General features: G+C 48.4%; 1 protein-coding gene across 3 annotated transcripts in view; it reads left to right on the plus strand.

The window, feature by feature from the left end:
• Positions 1–20,379, plus strand: part of LOC147724011 (mitochondrial enolase superfamily member 1-like) — a 376,214-nt gene that overhangs the window by 206,309 nt on the left and 149,526 nt on the right. For all 3 annotated transcript variants that reach the window (XM_086965612.1, XM_086965614.1, XM_086965613.1), the window contains one exon: positions 18,278–18,360. In XM_086965612.1, coding sequence (XP_086821738.1) covers positions 18,278–18,360 — 83 coding nt within the window. The remainder of the gene's footprint in view (positions 1–18,277; positions 18,361–20,379) is intronic.

Genomic DNA, 20,379 nt, shown 5'->3' on the forward strand with positions numbered 1-20,379 from the left:
GTGACGGTTGGCCACAGGTCCTGTTCTTTGGCCGCGATCTGCAAGGAGTTCACCATATCTGCAAGAGGTAGGCTCCAGGGCCAGGATGTGGCCAGCCCATCACTGCACAAACATTTGAAATGTCATGAGTGATGTAGTATGGAAGGTCATAAGCAGTGTATGACAAGTGTTTTAGTTAGCCCAGTAAACTATAACTTGTCAATTTGAATTTTTTTGGTTTCTTAAATGTTTGTTTTTTCTTATTTTAACACCTTAAGTATAACATCGTGTTAACCTTTGTTTTTTTAAGTGACTTTCTAGTTTTTCTTTAATGTTAGCGAATATATTATTGCCATACATAATTATAACATCAATGTAACCTTTGTTTGTTTTCACTATATTCCCGAATGGCAGTCACCAGTAGGTAGTTATAGTTAGGATGTAGTTTCCATAGGAAGAGAATTTTTTGCATTTGCCAATTACGTTGGCTTAGTTTGATGAATCCTTGCAAAAAAATGTGAAACTAGTTTGCCACTCACTTTGGCTGTTGTAGTGAAAGTTTTGGGATGATCTGTCAAGCGGGGCCGAGAAAAAGGGGGGGGGGGGCTCCCAAAATGCGTATTCCCCATGTTAATAGAAACTTTAGACATGGCTACAGCCCGAACTGCTGAATGGAAGTGCACCAAATTTGGCAGAAAGGTAGATGTTGGTCCTGGGAAGTGCCATTTTGTGATTTGCTGTAAATCCGGTCAGTAGTTGTGGAGTTGTTTGTTAAAAGAAATTCCTTAATGTTAGCGAATATATCATTGCCATACATAATTATAACATCAATGTCAAGTCAAGTCAAGTCAATAAATTTATATAGCGCGCTACATACCCAGAGGGTCTCAAGGCGCTTGAAGAAGGGTGGGGAATTACTTGTCAAATATCCACGTTTTAAGTTGCTTTCTGAATGCTAGGTGGTTCTGAGTAAGGCGAAGGTGAGTGGGAAGTGAGTTCCAGGTTTTAGCTGCCAGGTAGGAGAAGGATCTACCTCCCATGGTGGTTTTGTTGATGCGAGGTACAGTGGCAAGGGCTTGGTTGGAGGATCGTAGCTGGCGAGGGGCGGTGTAGAAGGACAGTCGTGTGTTGAGGCATTCGGGTCCGATTTCGTAGAGTGCTTTGTGTGCGTGGGTTAGAAGCCGGAAAGTAATCCTCTTATTGACGGGGAGCCAGTGGAGGTTTTTCAGGTGATCAGAGATGTGTTCTTTACGCGGGATGTCTAATATGAGCCTGGCTGAAGCGTTCTGGATGCGTTGGAGTTTTTTCTGGAGTTTTGCGGTGGTACCGGCGTAGAGGGTGTTTCCGTAGTCCAGTCGGCTCGTGACCAGAGCGTGGGTGACTGTTTTTCTAGTTTTGGTGGGGATCCAGCGAAATGTTTTTTTGAGCATGCGAAGAATGTTGAAGCAAGATGAAGAAACGGCGTTGACTTGTCTGTTCATCGAGAGTGAGGAGTCCAGGATGACGCCCAGGTTCCGTGCGTGGTCCGTCGGGATGGGTGCTTTTCCAAGGGTCTCTGGCCACCAAGAGTCATCCCAGGCGGAGGGGGAGGTGCCTAGGATAAGGACTTCTGTTTTGTCTGAGTTCAGTTTCAGGCGGCTGTGCTTCATCCATTCGGCTACTTCTTTCATTCCTTCATGCAGGTTGGTTTTGGCGGTATTAGGGTCTCTGGTGAGTGATAGGATCAGTTGAGTGTCGTCGGCGTAGGAGATGATGTTGAGGTTGTGTTGGCGTGCGATGATCGCGAGGGGGCTCATGTATACGTTGAAGAGGGTGGGGCTGAGTGAAGATCCTTGTGGTACGCCGCAGATGACTTCAGTGGCCTCTGACTTGAATGGTGGAAGGCGGACTCTCTGGGTTCTTCCGGTGAGGAACGAGGTGATCCATTCCAGTGCTTTTCCTTGGATTCCGACGTTTCTGAGGCGTTGTAAAAGGGTGCTTTGACAGACCGTGTCGAAGGCTGCGGAGAGGTCGAGGAGGATGAGGGCGACTGTGTCTCCATTGTCCAGTAGAGTTCGAATGTCGTCTGTTGCTGCGATGAGGGCGGTTTCAGTGCTGTGCTTAGCTCGGAAGCCGGATTGTGAGGAGTCGAAGGATTTGTTGGTTTCGAGGAATGCGGCGAGCTGGTTGTTGACCGCTTTCTCAATGACTTTGGCCGGGAATGGAAGGAGTGAGATAGGGCGGTAGTTTTTGAGTTCGGTGGGGTCAGCTGTGGGTTTCTTCAGGAGGGCGCTGAGTTCGGCATGTTTCCAGCTTTCCGGGAAGGTTGCGGAGTTGAGGGAGCAGTTGATGACGTCTCGGAGGTGCAGTGCTATAATGGAGTCTGCTTTGTTGAAGATGTGGTGAGGGCATGGGTCTGTGGGGGATCCTGAGTGGATAGAGTTCATCAGGCGGATGGTGTCCTCAGTGGAGATTGGCTTCCAGTCATTGAGGATGTTCAGGGGGGGTGGGGGTTCTGCAGGGGGTTGGGTGGGTTGGTCTTCGGGTCGGTTGTCGAAGCTGTTGTGGATGTCTGCAATTTTGTTGTGGAAGAATGAGGCTAGGGAGTCGCATAGGGCTTGAGAGCGGGTGATGTCGTTGGAGTTGGCCGAGGGGTTGGTAAATTCCTTGACGATGTTGAATAGTTCCTTGCTGTTGTGGGCGTTGTTATCTAGTCGGTCCTTGAAAGCGGCTTTCTTGGCATTCCGGATCAGTTGGTGGTGTATGCGGGTGGCGTTTTTGAAGGCGTCCTTGGTGCTGGTGGTTGGGTCTTTTTTCCAGGCCTTCTCAAGGGAGCGACAGAGTTTCTTGGATTTCTTAAGATCATCGTTGAACCAGGAGGCCTTCTTGCTGCCTAGTTTGATTTGTCGTTTTTTCAGTGGTGCTAGGATGTCGGCGCTGTTGGATAACCATTGGGTGAGGTTGGTGGCTGCTTGGTCTGGGTTTGGGGAGTGGGCAGGGGGGTTTTGAAGAAGCGATGAGGAGATCTGGTCGATGGTGATTTTGTTCCAGTTTCTTTGCAGAGTGGGTTGGGGGTGGTTGTTGGATGTGGGCTTGTTGTAGGTAAAGTGAACACAGCTGTGGTCAGTCCAAAGGAGAGCTGTGGTGTGGCTGAAGGAGACATGTTTGCTGGAGGTGAAGATAGGGTCGAGTGTGTGACCTGCGATGTGGGTGGGGGTAGTGACCAGTTGTTTAAGTCCGAGGTTGGCGAGGTTGTCCAAAAGGGTGGTGGTGTTGCGGTCGTTGTTCTTTTCAAGGTGAAAGTTGAGGTCTCCCAGAAGGATGTAATCCTCGGAGGGGAGCGCGTGTGGAGTGATGAAGTCCGTGATGTCTTCACTAAATTGTGCGCGGGGTCCTGGTGGCCTGTAAAGGAGGGTGCCTCTGAGTGTGGTCTTGGGGTCGATGTGGATCTGGAAGTGAAGGTGTTCGGTGTTGGCGAGATTGACGTCTGAGCTGGTTGAGATGCGGATGGATTTCTTATGGACGATAGCGATGCCTCCTCCTGTTTGGCCGGTACGGTCCTTGCGAACGATCTTATAGCCTTCCGGGATGGCAATGGTGATGTCTGGGGCTGATGTGGCGTTCATCCATGTTTCTGTTAGGAAGGCGACGTCCGGAGATATGGTGTCTAGTAGATTCCAGAGGTCGATGGTGTGCCTATGGACCGAGCGGGTGTTGAGCAGGATGCATTGTAGGTGGTTGGGGTCAGATATCTGTTGTGTATTCGTAGATGAGGAGTTGTTCTTGGTGCCGTCGAACTTGCAGGAGTAGCAGGAGAAGGGTCCATGGATGTGTCCGGGAGCGGCTTGGACGCAGTTGGGGAGTCGGCCGGGGTTAAGGGCTAGGAGGGTGGAGGCGTCGTAAGTAATGCGGGAGGGCTGGGCATTGCGAGGACCAGGGGCTCTGGCGCTGGGCGCGGTCCAGGCGCGGACGGGCGTAGACGGGCTTACCTTTGGCGCACCTTCGGCGCGAATGGGGCGCGGTCGCTGCGCGTGAATGCTGCGCGCGACAGCTCCTGTCATATATGGTGGTGAGGGGGGGGAGGGGCGAGGGCGGGTCAGCTGGGAAGGCGGGAGCGGGGTGGAGACTAGGGCAGGGCGACCAACAACAACAACAACAAAATGGCCGACGGTCTCACAGGATCGATCAGCTGCACTGTACCTGCAGAAATCGATAGTAACCTCAGTGACACGCAGCGCAAAGCGGCAAAAGGAAATGTGATGCCAGGCAGGCAGCAGCGGCCAGGGCAAGCAGCGGAGCGGCGCAGAATATTTAAATGAATGCAAAACAGTAAATGTAAATAATCAATAGTATACGGATTAGCGCGATGCAGATAAATCAAGGCAGTTTCAAGCAGCAATGTAGTGGCGGCCAAAGCGAGCTGCGTAACGATACCCAGCAGGGAAGCAAGGCGAGTCAGGGAGCAGCGTGGGGAGCGGCCGAGTCCACAGGGAGCAGAACGGTCAATGTAACCTTTGTTTGTTTTCACTATATTCCCGACTGCCAGTCACCAGTAGGTAGTTATAGTTAGGATGTAGTTTCCATAGGAAGAAAATTTTTTGCATTTGCCAATTATGTTAGCTTAGTTTGATGAATCCTTGCAAAAAAATGTAAAACTAGTTTGCCATTCACTTCGGCTGTTGTAGTGAAAGTTTTGGGGTGATCTGTCAAGTGGGGGCGGAGAAAAATGGGGGGGTTCCAAAATGAATTTCCCCGTTATTAGGAACTTCAGACATGGCTACAGCCCGAACTGTTTAACCGAAGTACACCAAATTTGGCAGAAAGGTAGATGTTGGTCCAGGGAAGTGCCTTTTTGTGATTTGGTGTAAATCCGCTCAGTAGTTGTGAATTTATCAAAATAAATGCAAATTTGTATATAGAGGGACACAGAAGATCCGTTGCCCCGACGTGGTGCTACGCGTACCCACACGGCAGGAGGAGTGCTTTAATTGGCCGGCCATAAGCTGTGGAAAATGTTGTGCCGCCATTTTATGAAGCTGAGCCAGTCCCGGGGGAAAGCATAGAAGGGGTCAGGATAGAAATACTTTCGCCCCCATGGGTGTATTGTAGGGGTGTCTTAGAGATCCTTTATGAGTTCTAGAATGGCAAAATCATTTTATTTCCCACGTGGATGGAGTCGCGACCCTATTGTGGCGCTCAATACGGTCTCCCCATGTAGCGTTGAGGTGGAGGTGCACACCCCACTTGAATAACAACAAAATAAATTGTGGTTTTTTTTTGTTTAAAATGTTACGTTCTCACTCAAATTTCAGTTGTGTGCAGCATGGGGTTGGCTGAAGTGCCTGGTCTGCAGCCAGGCCCTGCATCCAACACTTCACAGACAGGCAACCCCACATCACACAATTAATTCAGATGTGCGCAGCGTGGGTTGGCTCCAGAGCCTGTCTTGCGGCCACATCCTGTGGGCCAGCAAGTTGCCGCAGTGCATGGTCTTCACTCACAAGGAAACAACCTCATGCCGCATATGGCCTTCCACCATATGTACGACCAGGCCCTGTGTCAAACTGCCCACGGACAGCCACACCCCCATTGGGTTGGCTGACCGGCCTGACCAAAGGCCAGGTTCTGCATCCAACCCCCTACGAGCGCCCTTCCCCCGCTGCACACAGCCTTCAGTTGTGAGCAGCATCAGGTTTGGTGCAAGGTCTGGCTTGCACCTAGGCCCTGCACCCAACCCCGTACAATTGGCTAATCTCCATCAGCACACAGCCTTCTGGCAGGCAAGCATGCTGCTGGTCTTCCTGCTCCCGGCCCCACTGGGGCAGACTTACTGACGTTGTCAAAGAGTCACAGCACCAGAATAAATTACGTGGGTCTACTGGTTTTATCAAGTGGTGAGCATATCACAATCTATAAAGCAGAGCTATCATCTTACTCTTAAAAATCACCAATCATTTTAATCAATTGTATATTTGAGTAATTAACATTTTTTTTTTTTTATTCAATTTTTATTGCAGAATCAGAAATGTACGGCCATTTGTACAATCCAGCCCGTCTCTGCCTATCACCTTCCCCCTATGGTTACCACAACATCACACAGCCATTTAGCCCACATCCCGGAGGCAGGGCGGCGAGAGCTAAGGATCCGGGAGCAAGTCAGGTGATAAGACAACAGTGTGAACATTTACTCGACTCCAGTACATGCGGGCTTGTCGAATGAATCTGCTTTTTTCTAACCTTCCCCCCCCCCCCCAAAATCCCCAACCAACAACTATCCCTCCCGGTTAGCCTTGAGGAATAATGAGCTAGGCCAACGCCCTCATTCTATCCAAGTAAACTGAACTAAGAAACCCACCCATCTGCCACAATCTTCTGATTACTCATACAGTACACATCCTCATGCCTCCCTCGGGCCCCCTAACCCCCCACCCTCCACCCACTCCCTGAACTGTCACTGGTGTGGGCCAACTGCAGGATTATGCTCTGTCACTCAGGAGCCAAGGGATCAACACTCACACAATCTTGCGTCACCTGGGAACTCACTGTCGGCCTCATTCTGTTTGGTCCCCCTCCTGTTCCAGGTACTCAGTCAGCGCCTGCACCAAGCTCTCCCACGCCTGTGCCACCTCCAATCCTCTCTCATCAGCTGTGCGCGTTGCCTGTCGAAGCCGGATCATACTTTCACTTCTGGCCCACTTGCTCAATTCTACCGCCCAACGCCTACTGGATGGGCCCTCCGTCGACTTCCAGCGCCAGGTGATCTCCCTCTGAGCTAAAATAAGACCTAGATCCACAAATTTGCTGGTAACCTTTGTGTTCTTCGTGTGGGGGAACCATAGCAGTAGGCAGGCTGCCTTGTCGAAGGTCACCTGCCTCTCCGTCACCTCATTCAAGAGCTCTCCCACTTCCGTCCAATACAATCCCAGTTTCGGGCAATCCCAAAGCATGTGGTCTAGCTCCGCCCCCGGGAGGAAGCACCTCGGGCAGGCTGCCCCCTCGACATGGAAATGCCTCCGTATCTTGCCCGGGGTTAAATAGGCCCTATGGACTACAAAGAAGTGCACTTGTTGAAAGCGGGCATTTCTACAGCCCTTCCCCGCCCTCCTCAAGAGCTGACCCCACGTTTCATACGGTATGGGTTTCCCCACACTCTCCTCCCATTTCAGTTTCAACCCGGTAAGGGGTGTCAGTCCTTCGTGGAGCATTTGTGAGTGCAAACATGTAACGGCCTTGACCGACCCCGCGGACATCACAACATATTGGCACGCCATCGTAGTCGTTGGCTCCAACTGCCCTTCTCCCCAGTGCTTCTTTCCTGCTGCTGTGACGGCCATATACAAGAGGAAGTGCCCAGCCGGTATTCCAAACTGGTCTTGCACCGCTTGGAAGGGCAGCATTACTCCGTCGGCATACAGATCACCTTCCACGTGGAGCCCCATCTCCTCCCATTCCATGAGGGGGGACCAGTCTGCTCCATGCGGTAGCGCTGTTAACATGCCCAGAGGTATTTCCGGGGCATACAGGTGTACCACTCCCGCTCGCTTCCGACTTCTATTCCAGCATAGCCGCAACGTTTTTTCCTCGAGCGTCAGATCCCGTACATCAAGCTGTTGGTGCATAATGATGTAGGACAATACATGTCTCGGGATCCCCCCCCCTCGGTGCAAGTCAGGTCCCCGAAATTCCCTAGCCGCGTGTTGCGTAAGGATCTGTAACTGCGCCGCCAAATAATACAATTCGAAATCTGGCACCGCCATTCCCCCCTCGAGTTTCGGCCGTCGCAGCGTATCCAACGCCACCAGTCTCCTTCCGTTCCCCCAGAGGAACCCAATGGTGAGGGTCCGCAGGTCCTTAAAGAACGTAGGCGGGATCCATAGCGGTAAGGTTCTGAAATAGTACAGGAGGCGCGGCAAGGCCACCATTTTGAGCAGCGCCACTCTTCCAACCACCGATAGCGGGAGCGTGGCCCAAAATGCCACCAAACCCCTCAAGGCTCTCACACACGACCTATGTTCCCTTCCGGCAAATCTTCAGCACTATGGTAGATCCTCACTCCCAGGTACGTGAAACAGGAGTCCTCCCAAACCACATCCTCAGGCAACGGCGGCTGAGGTGTCCCCGCCCTCAATGGAAAGAGACAAGTCTTACGCCAGTTTACTCTGAGACCCGACAGGGCTCCAAACTCGATAAGCGCATTCATCGCCCCCCCTCAGCGCTTCAGCTGTATCCTCCAGGAACATCCGTAGATCATCCGCGTAGAGCGAGATATAATGCTGCTCACCCCGGCAGACAACCCCACCGTACACCGTCCCTGACCTCGGGCGTACCGCCAGGGGTTCTATCGCCAAAGCGAATAATAGAGGTGACAGCGAGCATCCTTGCTGTGTGCCTCTCTGTACCGGATATGCGGACGATATCACCGAGCCCAGCCGCACCCTGGCAGTAGCCGAAGAGTACAAGACTCTCGTCCAGCGCCTGAACCTGGTCCCTAGGCCAAACCTCTTCAACACCTCATCCAGATAATCCCACTCCAAACTATCAAATGCTTTTTCTATGTCAATAGATAACACTGCAGGCCAGCCGCCCTGGTCCAGCTCGCTCCCCAAAACTCGAACCAGGCAGCGGATGTTAGTCGAGGTATTCCGGGTAGGGATAAAGCCAGCCTGATCCTCATGGATCAACGTCGTCATGTGCGGCAGCAATCTAGTGGCCAGGATGCGACTCAGAATTTTATAGTCCACTGTCAACATAGACAGTGGTCTATAGGAGGTCACATCTGTGCTATCTTTCCCAGGTTTAAGTAGGGGCACAACCAGAGCTTCCCTCATCGAACTGGGTAGGCGGCCCTGTTTCAACGCCTCGTTATAGACTTCCAACAACTGGGGCGCCAATAAGTCAATGTATTTAGCATAAAATTCCACCGGGAGGCCGTCTACCCCAGGTGTCTTTTTCCGCGCCATATGTTTAACCTCAGCTAATGTGATCGCAGCGTCCAGGACCCTAGCCTCCTCCTCCTCCAGCTGCGGGAGAGTGATCTCCGCCATATAATCGGACAAGTCTCCATCCCCTGTCTCTAACCGACTCTGGTATAAGGTTGCGTAATACTCATAAAACTTGATAGGATCGCCGACTGGGAGTAGACTATATCCCCCAACTCCATCTTCACACTAAATATCGAACTCCCCCTAGGCTCCGGGTTCGCCATTCTCGCCAGCAGTGTGCCGACCTTATTGCCCTCTGCATGGACCTTCGCCGTATACTGCTTGTAATCATAACATCGTAACCTTTCGGTCTCCGACGCTACCAGTTCCTTAGCCTCCAAAAGCTGTGTCTGCAGCTCTCCCTGCTCCGGTCTCCGCTTCTCTAGCTCTCTCAGTGCCTCCTCCGCCTTCCTGACCTCTTCCAGCACCATCTTCCGTTCCCCAGAATGTTTACCAATACACAAGCCTCTCACCACCACCTTAAATGCGTCCCACTCAAGCCCCCTAGTGGGGGCCGTTCCCTTATTAACCTCAAAGTATGACTCCACTCCCTCCCGGACCTCAGCGTGAAAGACCTGATCCTCTAGCGTGTCCGGGTTCAATCTCCAATTAGGAATCGCTGTCCTCACTCGTTGCCATTGGAGGGAAAGCAGCTGGGGATAGTGATCTGAGATGGTCCTAGCTAGGTACTCAGTGTGATTCGCCATGGTAGCAGTGGTGGGGTCACAAAGAATCGTATCAATCCTGACATGCAGCTCATGGATTGCCGAAAAGAAGGAGTAATCCCTATCCTCAGGATGCTGCCCTCGCCACACATCTAGCAGCCCCCACTCATTCTGCCAGTCCCTCCTCTGTTTCGCTACCCTACGCACCGGAGACTCAGTCAGTGGCGGATGGGATCTGTCCAAGGCGACATCAGTAATGGAATTAAAATCGCCTCCCAGTATTATCGGCCCAGCCAGATAATGCGCTAAGAGTCCTGAGATGGTGCCAAAGAAGCTGGGTTGATCTGTGTTCGGGGCATAGATGCAACAAAGCGCCACCTCCCGGCCATACAGCCTCCCCGCTACCCCCACATATCTACCATCTGGATCAATCACCTGACTCGTTACCTGAAAGGGAATCCCTGCCCTCACCCATATCAGTACCCCCCTTGCAAATGCAGAGTACGCTGTGCCAAACACCTGCCCCCTCCAGCGCTTCTGTAGCGCCGCACACTCCAGCTTGGTAAGATGAGTCTCTTGGAGCATCTCTATCTGAATCCCTCGTCGTACCAGGTATGCATGTACTTTGTAACGTCGGGACATTGTGTGCAGTCGTCGTACGTTCCATGTGACGCACTTCAGCTCAGGTATAGTCCCCATCGCTACCCTTCCGTTGCATCACTCCCTTCACACCGCGCCAGCCCACACCAGCAGCAGAAGTACCCACCCCCCAAACTCCCCTCAGAACCCCCAACGCCCATTCCCCCAGAACAGGAACTAACAACTGCGCATCAGTCCCCATCCAAACTACACACCCCAAATAAACAAGTCTATCCTGCAGTAGTCACTGCAGGGTGCCTTAAGGGCAATAGGAACGTGGTTGTGCCCCGACAAGCGGCCGCCCTCGCCCCAGCTCCCCGCCCCCTGATCCCCCCCCTGTTGCCTGATACAGCTACCATTCTCCCAAAGGTTACCATGTACCCCTGCCTCACCAACATTGTCCGTAGTCCACACTCCAGTCCGGAGGTCATGCCAGTCACAGATCGTCCGCCGAACGAGGAGTCACCTCCGGACCAACATTACTATCCACATCCGAAATTTCAGTCCCAGAGTGTCTCTTGTCGTCGTCCGACGCCGATCCTCCAACCAAATCCTCTTTCTGCGACCCCGTAATCGCCGCCGTTGCCGCCAGGGCCCCCTGTTTGTCCGCCGCCAGTTGCGCGAGCAGCAGGGCCTGTTGAGTTTTGTGACGTTTGCGGATACATTGGGACTGGCGCACCCTCGCCAGCTTAGGTCGCTCATACTCAGCCTTGTTTCTGCGATCCGTTCCCACTCTGTAGGACTCCAGCCAAGTCCAAGCCTCCTCAGGTGTCATAAAAAACTGTGTTGTGCCATCTAAGATGATCCGCAATTTGGCCGGAAACAGCAATGAGTACTGAATCCCCTCAGTTCTGAGTTCCTTTTTGACCGCTAGGAATGAAGCCCTACGACATTGGATATCCTGGGTATAGTCCGGGAAGAGTGTGACCGAACTGTTCTCCACTGTGAAGGGCCCCACGGAGCGCGCATTTTGAATCAACAGATCTCTGTCTTTGTAATGAAGGACACGTGCCACCACAGGTCTGGGTGGGCGCCCCAGCAAAGGCGGCGTGGCCGGTACCCTGTGCGCCCTCTCTAGCGTGAAGAAGGGGGACAACCCCTCCGGTGCCACCTGCGTCCTGAACCAGTTCTCCAAGTAGGCAATCATATCTGTCCCTTCAATTTTCTCCGGCAGGCCAACCACCCTCACATTATTGCGCCTATTCCTACTTTCGGCATCCTCCGTTCTTTTCTCGAGCGCCGTCAACCGTTGTAGAGCGCCCTCCAACTTTCGTTCAACTGTCACCACTGCCGGTTTCAGATCTTGCACGAGCAGTTCAGTGTCCTTCACCCTGTCCACCAACTTCGAGTGGTCAGCCTTCAGGAGGCCCAGCGCCGTAGCAACCTGCGTGATATCGTTATGTAGAGAGTCCTTGGTCGTCGTGATGGCCTCTAGGATCTGATCCAGACGTTTATTCAACCTCCTTTCAGTCTCCGAGCTCTCCATCACCTCTCCACCATCCGGGGCAGTACTCTGCGTCGCCCCATCTCCTCCCATCGCTCCCGGCATCATCTTGCCAGCCGCTCCACCCACAGCACCGCCCGATGACGACCTCTGCTCCGGCTCTCCGTGTTCAGGCAGCAAGGAGCGCCCTTCCAACCAATGCCAGTAGAGTGTCACCAATCTCTGACCGCACTTCGTGCTAGCAAGGCAGCTGTCCCCTGTATTGACGTGAAGCTGTCCCAGCCGTCCCCTCTCATTCAGCTCCACTCAAGCGGTCTCCGCGATACCTCCCCAACTGCAGACCCCTTCAAAATCCAGCGGTCGCAGGGGCGCCCTGCCTTTCTGCAATCGTCCCGTGTGTTCCGGGCTCCCGGTCAGCTTCACTCTCCGACCCCAGGGGGTCCCGGAGTCTGCCCCACCAGCCGTCCCAGGTCTCGAATCGCAGGTACAGCCCGATATCTGAGTAATTAACATAATGCAATGTTTTATAACAGTGCTTATTATTAAAATAGTTAAAACAGTTTTAATTTTTTTTAAATCAACATGTCTCGGAGTCTTTCTTTTAACATTATTTTTATGATCGCATTTGGGGGCTTAAAAACATTATAAGAATGGCTCAGACATGTTATTTTTTCAAATATAATATCAACATATTTCTGAGTCTTTTTATATTTTCAGCCTACAAAATGCAATCATAAAAACAACCACAAGAAGGCCTTGCACTCTAGCTGAAGAGGATAGAGCTCCAGCTAAGAGTGTTTAAAAAAATGGTAAGATCTAATGGCTGTTTGGACTGGACTGTTCCCATGAGGCACAGGGTCAGACTGATTTGCATATGGCCATGTCTGAACTAGGGTGGCGGAGTGAGCTAAAGAACAATGATGGATTAAACCCAGATCAGTTGACTGGGGGTGAGTGCTTGCAATGTTCAACACTCCGTCCATCACCCCCTTTGGTTTTTCTAAGATCTAATGGAGCCATTGATTTAATGACCTAGGAGCCTTACTGTTTTTTTAATTTTAATGGGGGCTGCCACACTCCCTGCAACCCCTCCCCCAACATTATGAAAATGCTTGGTGGAGCCACTACTCCTTCTAATGACATGAACCACCTTTAAAACATGTAAATTGACCTTGCAGGGCATTGTGGGGTGCTCCTTCAAGAAGCAGTGAATAATAACTGGGCAGCTTCTGCCTATTGCTGTTGGTGTCCTGGTGCCCACCCTAGACACCCACATTATATTTATTGTTTCATGGCCGCAGTGGTAGCCCTCGGTCCTGCGGCCCAGTAGCCCCATCCTGCTCCCTAGCTAGCACCCATAATTGGGAGCCTGCATTTATTTTCTTAAGTGGGTATTCCAGTGTCCACCCAGGGCACACACAAGCACACTTTTTTGGGGTGTTGTGACGGGAGCCCCAGGCCCCCGTGGTTCTAACTTGGTAGGGGCCAGCCCTTTTTTCAAATTTTTGGTGGGTGCCAACCCGGGGTACCCACACTGCTGATACTGTTGGGGGCTGTGAGCCCCAAGGCCCCCACAGCCCTAACCAACCCTCCAGCTAGCACCTTTCCTTTACTCATGCCTGGGTAGGAGCAACATTTTATGTTTTCTGCCCAGGATATTTCAGGCAGGGAAACACAATGTCTCAGAGGAGGGCTCCCCGGATCACTGTGAAAAAAGCTCCTTAGGCCAATTTAGACACAGGGAAGTGGGTGCACAGTCCCCCTCCCCTTTTAAAATACATTTGGGCCAGGAGATGGGGTTGGTGGGGCCTGAGCAGGCTCAGGGAGGGGGCTGTGTGCCTCCTCCCTTAAATGTAACCACAGCCCCAGTGGATCTGGTTCCAGGGACATGAGAAGGCTCAGGGAGCGGGACTGGGTTTCCCTTCCCCTTTAATTTTACCATAGCTTCGAGGAATGGGGTCCCTGGGCCTTATGAGCCTCGGGGAGGTGGGCCTCGCGCCCCTTCCTCTTTTTCAAAAGTTTGCAGGTCCCAGGTGATGGGGTGCCATGGGCCAAAATCAGCTCGGGGGGAGGCCCTTCCAGCCCCCAGTATTTAGAATATATTGACGCCCCAGACTGTGGCCCACAGAGTGGGTCATATTAATTTTATAACAAAATGGCAGCTGCCATTTTGTGGTTTTTATTCGTGGGATTACAGAAAAGTAAATAATTATTCGGGCCCCAACTGGGTACCTTGGGTACAAACCCACAAGGGCTAAGGGGGCAGGGTATCCCTCCCTGCCTCATTATATCTTTTTTTTAACTCATTTTCAGGTCAGGGGACTAAGTACCCAAGTCCTGTAGTAGACGCCACAACATTTTTGTTAATGTTGCAGACAGCCTATCAGGGCACTCGCTCCCTTAAGGAGCGAGGTTGGCACAAGGGGGAAAAAAAGCCCAATCGGCCAATTAGAAAAATCTACTTTTTGAAGTTGTGTTAGCAGGACTCTTGCAAAAGTCCCTCAAACCCAATTGGCCATATATAGAAATATTTTTGTGCCTTAATTTCTCAAAAATTTATGAATGCATTTACACCAAATCACAAAAAGCATGCTTTCTGGACCGAGATCTAGCTTCCTACCAAATTTGGTGTAATTCCGTTAAGCAGTTTTTTTTGCTGTATTGCGTTCCAAAAAAAGTCTATGGAAAATGCATGGAGATTTTGCGTTCTGAGATCTCCCCCTTTTTCTTAACCCCTGCTTGACAGATCACCCCAAAACATTCCGGGAACGAGCTAACTAAAAAAGAGCCATTTTACGGAAAGTTTTGTGAAGATTCATCAAACAGTGCCAGCGTTATTAGCAAACCGAAAAGGCATTTCCAATGGAAACACAGACCTAACATTCACTTACCAGTGGCGTTATCGTTGGAATGTGAAATGAGCTAAAAACGAATATTTAAAACCCCCCAAAAACACTGAAATTCACAAGTTTACTAAGTTAACAGTATCTTGCACCCCTGCCATGCAGTGCTCACATATTACATGCTGACATATCACATGTTAAATGACATCACTAATGACACTATAGTAATATGCAGCATAGAGTTACTGTGTGTGCACATGTAGCTAAATAGCATGAAAACAACATAACCCATTAAGTCACGTATAGTTGTACATGTTGAAAGATAAATGGTGCACCATTTACAAGTCACTAAAGTGTGAAGTAGTACTCAATGTTAGGAAAGGCAAAGGTTGAGTTCACCTGTTGTGGGCTGGAAATGTATAACACAAATTAGATTATGGCTTAAAACCAAAGCCTTTTGCAGTGAGAAAGTCCAAAGCTTCTGCTGACAATACATTTTTCTCCAGGGCACATACCCATGTTAAACAGTTGTAATACAGCGCTATAGACAAATTGTACATAATGAGGACGAGTTTAAGAACTTTGCTGAAGATTTTGAGGCATTGCGGATTGTTCAATAGAGTACAATGTTGGGCTGAGCCACTTTATAGTGGTTTAACTTTTAATGAGGTTATAAGCAAGTCTGTAAGGTTGTATGCCATTGCACATACCTCAGGAATGTGTGTAGTGTATTTTAGCAAACTGTGAACAGTTGTCCATAGGGCCTGGCAAAAGATGTGCTATCAGTGGGAAATACATACCTGTCAACCTGTTGTTTGAAGTCTGTAAGAAGTGATCATGTTAAGGTAAATAGTGCACAAACTCGTTTTTAGAGGGTATTCAAGAGTGAAAAAGGGGTGACCACATTAAACTCTCATTTTGTGTGTTAGGTGGGTGAGTACCAGTTAAAAAGGGTTATATCCCCCAAATGTCAAGGTGACTTGACAGATATGCTATGTATCCTGCTTATTATCATTGCTATGTCCATCATCATGTGATTGGTGATCGAATATTGGCCACAAGTGTAATATTTTGAATTCGTCCCCAAGTCCCCAAACCCTATAGGATGGTGTCACAATGACTACATAATGTTATCAGTGATGTAATTTAACATCTCATGAGCGATGTAACATGTGTGGTCATAATCAGTGCATGGCAGAGGTGACAGTTACAGATCGCTCAGTAACCCAGGACTAGGGATTGTCAGTGTGTTTTGCGGTTTTAAAAAATAATTTAGATCTCATTTCACCACCTAACTGTAACATCACTTTTAACCATGTTTTTGTTTTTGTAATTATCTTTTTTTTTTTACGTAAGCTAAGATCTTATTACCAGACTTAACTAGAACATCACTTTAACCTTTTTTCCCGTGAATATCTTTTTTTCTTTTAATCATCTTCAAATTTCAGCATACACCCAACATCCTTGGACAACCTACAGCCACTGCCCATGTTGTACTCAGCCATTGGCCTCCAGAATCTGCAGTTCTCCTGTGATGCCCTACACAGAGGCTTCAACCCCACAGTACTGTGGTACGTGCAAGCTTCCTCTGGGAAGCTTGCAAGGTGCCATGCTACCATGGGGCGAAGCTTGAACAGCGTGTCCCACAGGAGTACCACAATACTTTTCAGGCCGGGGTGGGTCCTGCAATTGTACAACAGTACCCAGGCCCCTCAAAAAAAGAGGTAATTTTAATCTCTTTGGGGGGGACTTCTAGAATCCATCCCGCCAACAAGTACTTGGGGGTAAGGGTGTCCTTACCCTGCCACGCTATGGCTTTTTTCCAACTGTCTTTCAGGATAAAGTGGTCCGAGTCCTGTAATGACAGTGCAAAACATTTTTTTCACAGTTGCGACCACTCAGTCAGTTTGCTCAGTACTGCAATACCAAAATGGCCATCAGTAGAGAGCTCCCTAGTCAACCAGGATGCCCAATCTTTAAAATAAATTTGTAGTGTAGAACTCACACAAGACCAATTATCTAGATATACCTAACTTTTTCGGAACATTATCCCCTCATGTCCAACCCAAGACCCTCATTAAATGTTAATTTCTCAAAAAGGGCAGAAAAGTTTTACACCAAATCACATTTCTACCTTTCTGCCAAATTCGGTGTAATTCAGTTCAGCCATTTTCCTGCATCAGAAAGCAAAGATTCCTATGGGAATTAACATCAGAAATCAACTTTTTGAAACCCCACTGTTTTTTGGCTCCCGCTTGTTGAATTCACATGATGGATCCATGAAAGACCCTAGGTGGAGTAACTTTAAAAAATAAATCATGTAGATTTGACAAGCAGTGCCAAAAATCTGTGAAACAAAAAAACATTTTTTTACAGAAATTCTGACCTAACTATAACTACATAGTGGTGATTGCTACTCCGAGAAACAAATATGTATTTGGATTCCAGGAACCAAAGGTTTTTGATTTGCCTAAATTTAAGAAAAATGTTGAGGCCCCATTACAGGACTCTGGGGCGGGGTCGTGAGTCCTGAAAAAAGATTGAAAAGAGTCATAACAGATCAGGTTTAGTATCCCCTGAAACCCTGACTAATATGGGGGACCCCAAAGGCCTATGACCTTTGGCCATGCACAGCACAGCAGGGGTTGTCTTCTTATGGCAGATTGGACACAGGGCCTAGCCAAATGCCAAGTTTCATTGCCAATTCCCTTAGTGATCGGCATTCAGCATGCTCCATAGTGCAACTCAATAAAAAGCATTTTGGGAAATTACACCAGGAGATTAGCAAAAGGGTATATTGGGTTTGCTAACATTGCCATCTTTGCCAGAGCTAGTCTTCAAATCATTGACAGTGAAATTCTACACAGCCTCAGAGAGCTGAAATTGCAACTTTAATATTACCATTTATAATGGTCCTTTCTGAATGAAAGATTCTGATTCTCCGATTCTTCAATGTTTGCAGTTCCCATTTAATGACTTGATGAGCAGAGTGTTCCTTGCCTTTTTGTAGGCCCTGGCAGATTAGAGAAAATGAACCATTTGGCCCATGTTACCTTAAACCGTGACACCCCACCAAGTACCTCCAGTTTAGCTGCTGTCGGTTTTAGGTTTTCACACCCTTCACAAATATCCAGGTGTTATCTGCAAACAGGAAGATAGAATGCATCACCACACATTTTGTGTTGCCCCCTAGCACTCATCACACTTGCAATCGTTTTCATAGCCAGTGTGGAAATTAGAGGCGACAGAGGACACCCGGGGTCAGGTATCATTAGGTAAAGGCTCAGCTGATTGAAGAAACCCCAGTTGATCTCCTCTGTGAAGAAATATGTGATCTCTCTGGGAAGAAATGTGAGAACACCCCACACACCTAACATTCTTGCTAAACACTTCCTCTGCAACTTTTATATCATTTGGCGGACAAAATGAAGTTTTTTTCCACCCAGCAAGTTCCTCAGCTAAGGACTAGATGGGGGTTGAGAAGGAAGTACAGAAAATCCACCCAAATGCTGCAACCAGTGAAGCAACAGATGAACAATCAATTCTAGCCAGTCTCTACCTGGCATTTGCCAGATGGCAAAGCCATTTGTAGGATGTGGCAATTCTTGTGAAATCTGTTTTCAAAGAAGATTCACTCTGCTCTAAAAATCACTTGTGCAAATGTAAAACAATGTCTTTTGTGCGAAAAGTGATGATATTGTGGAAAATGAAATACCTTACTGTGTGCATGGTGTTTTACATTAACAGAGGAGCAGATGTTAAAGCAAGGATATCCAGCATACACCACATCATGCGCGTGGCTGGGATACACAGACCAGCAATTAACAGAGGTTTGTCTCACTTCATGTATCAAGAATGTGCTTGCTGTTGTGCATGTGTTATTAAGACAGTGTCATCAATATATTTTATGGTCACCTATTTGCCCATGTGTAGAAGTGATCATACGGCTGTGGGCCTTCTGACTGAGTGCTAGAGCTTCACAGCCATCAATGACCACCAAATAAAGGGTTTGCAGCAAGAAACTCTAATGCCCACCAGGGGCAGCATCCTCAGTAGCCAATGGTGCTTATGTCTCCATGGTGTGTACCCCTTAGCGCAGGGGTCCCCAAACCGGTCCTGGGGGGCCGGATCCATGCCAGATTTTTGGGATATCCCCATTGAGATACATGTAGTTTTTTGAAAAATCTGGCATGGATCCGGCCCCAGGACCGGTTTGGGGACCCCTGCCTTAGCGCCACAGAGTACAAGCACCAGTCTTAATCAGTGACTTCATGATCTCTGGACAACCATGACCATTGGAATGCAGTTCAACAATCTTGTTCTGTGCCATGGCTGCCAGGGTGCCCATAAATGTGCCTTTTGACTCCAGTGACCCCACGCACGATGCCTTTTGTGTCAGCTTGCCCATTTCAATGATAGTTCCTAAGGGTTTGTGTCCATCACCACTCAAATCATGAATGTCTAGCATCTCACAAGATCATTCGGCTACCCCAAATAGATGTAGCTGAAGTTAATAGTATGTCTTCCCTTAATTTGGTTGAGGAGGAAACAACGCCTATCTCCTGCTTGAACGATGTTGATGTAATTTAATTCAGATGTAGCTGACAATATTGAAATGTAAAGGTTTTTTTTTTTTTTTTTTTTTTTTTTTTATTGATTCAGTTCAAAACCGACATCTTTTCACATTCATAAAACAATTATGAAGTTATAAACTTCCAGAAAGAAAAAACATTTAACCTATATAAATAAATGAGAAACAATACATTAAATGAATATTACGAAATATGAGACAGTGTTAATGTTACGCTACAGTGAAAACCTTCCTTGATCTAACTTTATACAGACATCACTCATCAACCCCCATATGATCAATCATCGCCTGCCAGACCTTAATCCCCCTTTGCTTTTCCTTAATTGACTTAGTGCAATATAGATTGTACTCCAGATAGAACACATTATAAAATTTCGCTCTCCACATCTCATAAGCTGGAGCTTCCGGTTTCAGCCACATTGAGGCAATACAGAGGCGAGCCACTGCCGTCGCCATAAATAGCAAGTATCTATACTTGCGATATGATACAAACACATCTAAGTCACTAGATAGGCCAAAGATAATCATTTCCTTGGAAATTATGACATCAGCTTTTAGCATACTTGAAAGAAATTGTACAATGCATGTGAAGAATGAGTTTAACACATTACAATCAACAAATATATGAACAATGTCAGCCATATTAGTTTGGCATCTAAAACACTTCCCATTGTAGCTGTTGCCCCACTTTGCCATTTTTGCAGGAGTGTGGTAAAGATGAAATAAAGTTTTATAGTGCTGAGCACGTAAATTCGCTGATAGCATAATATCGTCCGCAATATTAATAGACTCTTGTAAGGGTACAGAACTCGTAGCAAGCCTCGCCAGCCATTTGGACTCCTGCAGTGCAAGGTCATCATGATGTAATTCAAGCAAATAATTATATATAATCCCGATCCGTGTCGGTCTCTTAAGTATTGTCAATAGACCGTTAGGCAGAATAGATATTGAATTTAAATGTTTAAAAATAAAATCTCGTAACTGTAGGTACTTAAAGAAATCATTCTGTTGGATTGCATAGGTGTCTTTAAGCTCTTGAAAAGATAGCACTACACCATCTTTAAACAATGATCCAACCATTTTTACGCCTTTTTCCCCCCAGATTTGCATTCTATAGTCCCAAAATATAGATGGTAGTAATGCCGGGGAGTCGCAAGGAGTATGATAATTAATGCGACGTAACTGCATAATTTTGCTAATCATGCGCCAACCCTTAAAAGCAGTGTACACCAACTTAAATTTCGTTCTCTTGTAATAA

The sequence above is a fragment of the Lissotriton vulgaris genome, chromosome 4_1 (genome assembly GCF_964263255.1).
Source record: "Lissotriton vulgaris chromosome 4_1, aLisVul1.2, whole genome shotgun sequence".
Classification (NCBI taxonomy): Eukaryota; Metazoa; Chordata; class Amphibia; order Caudata; family Salamandridae; genus Lissotriton; species Lissotriton vulgaris.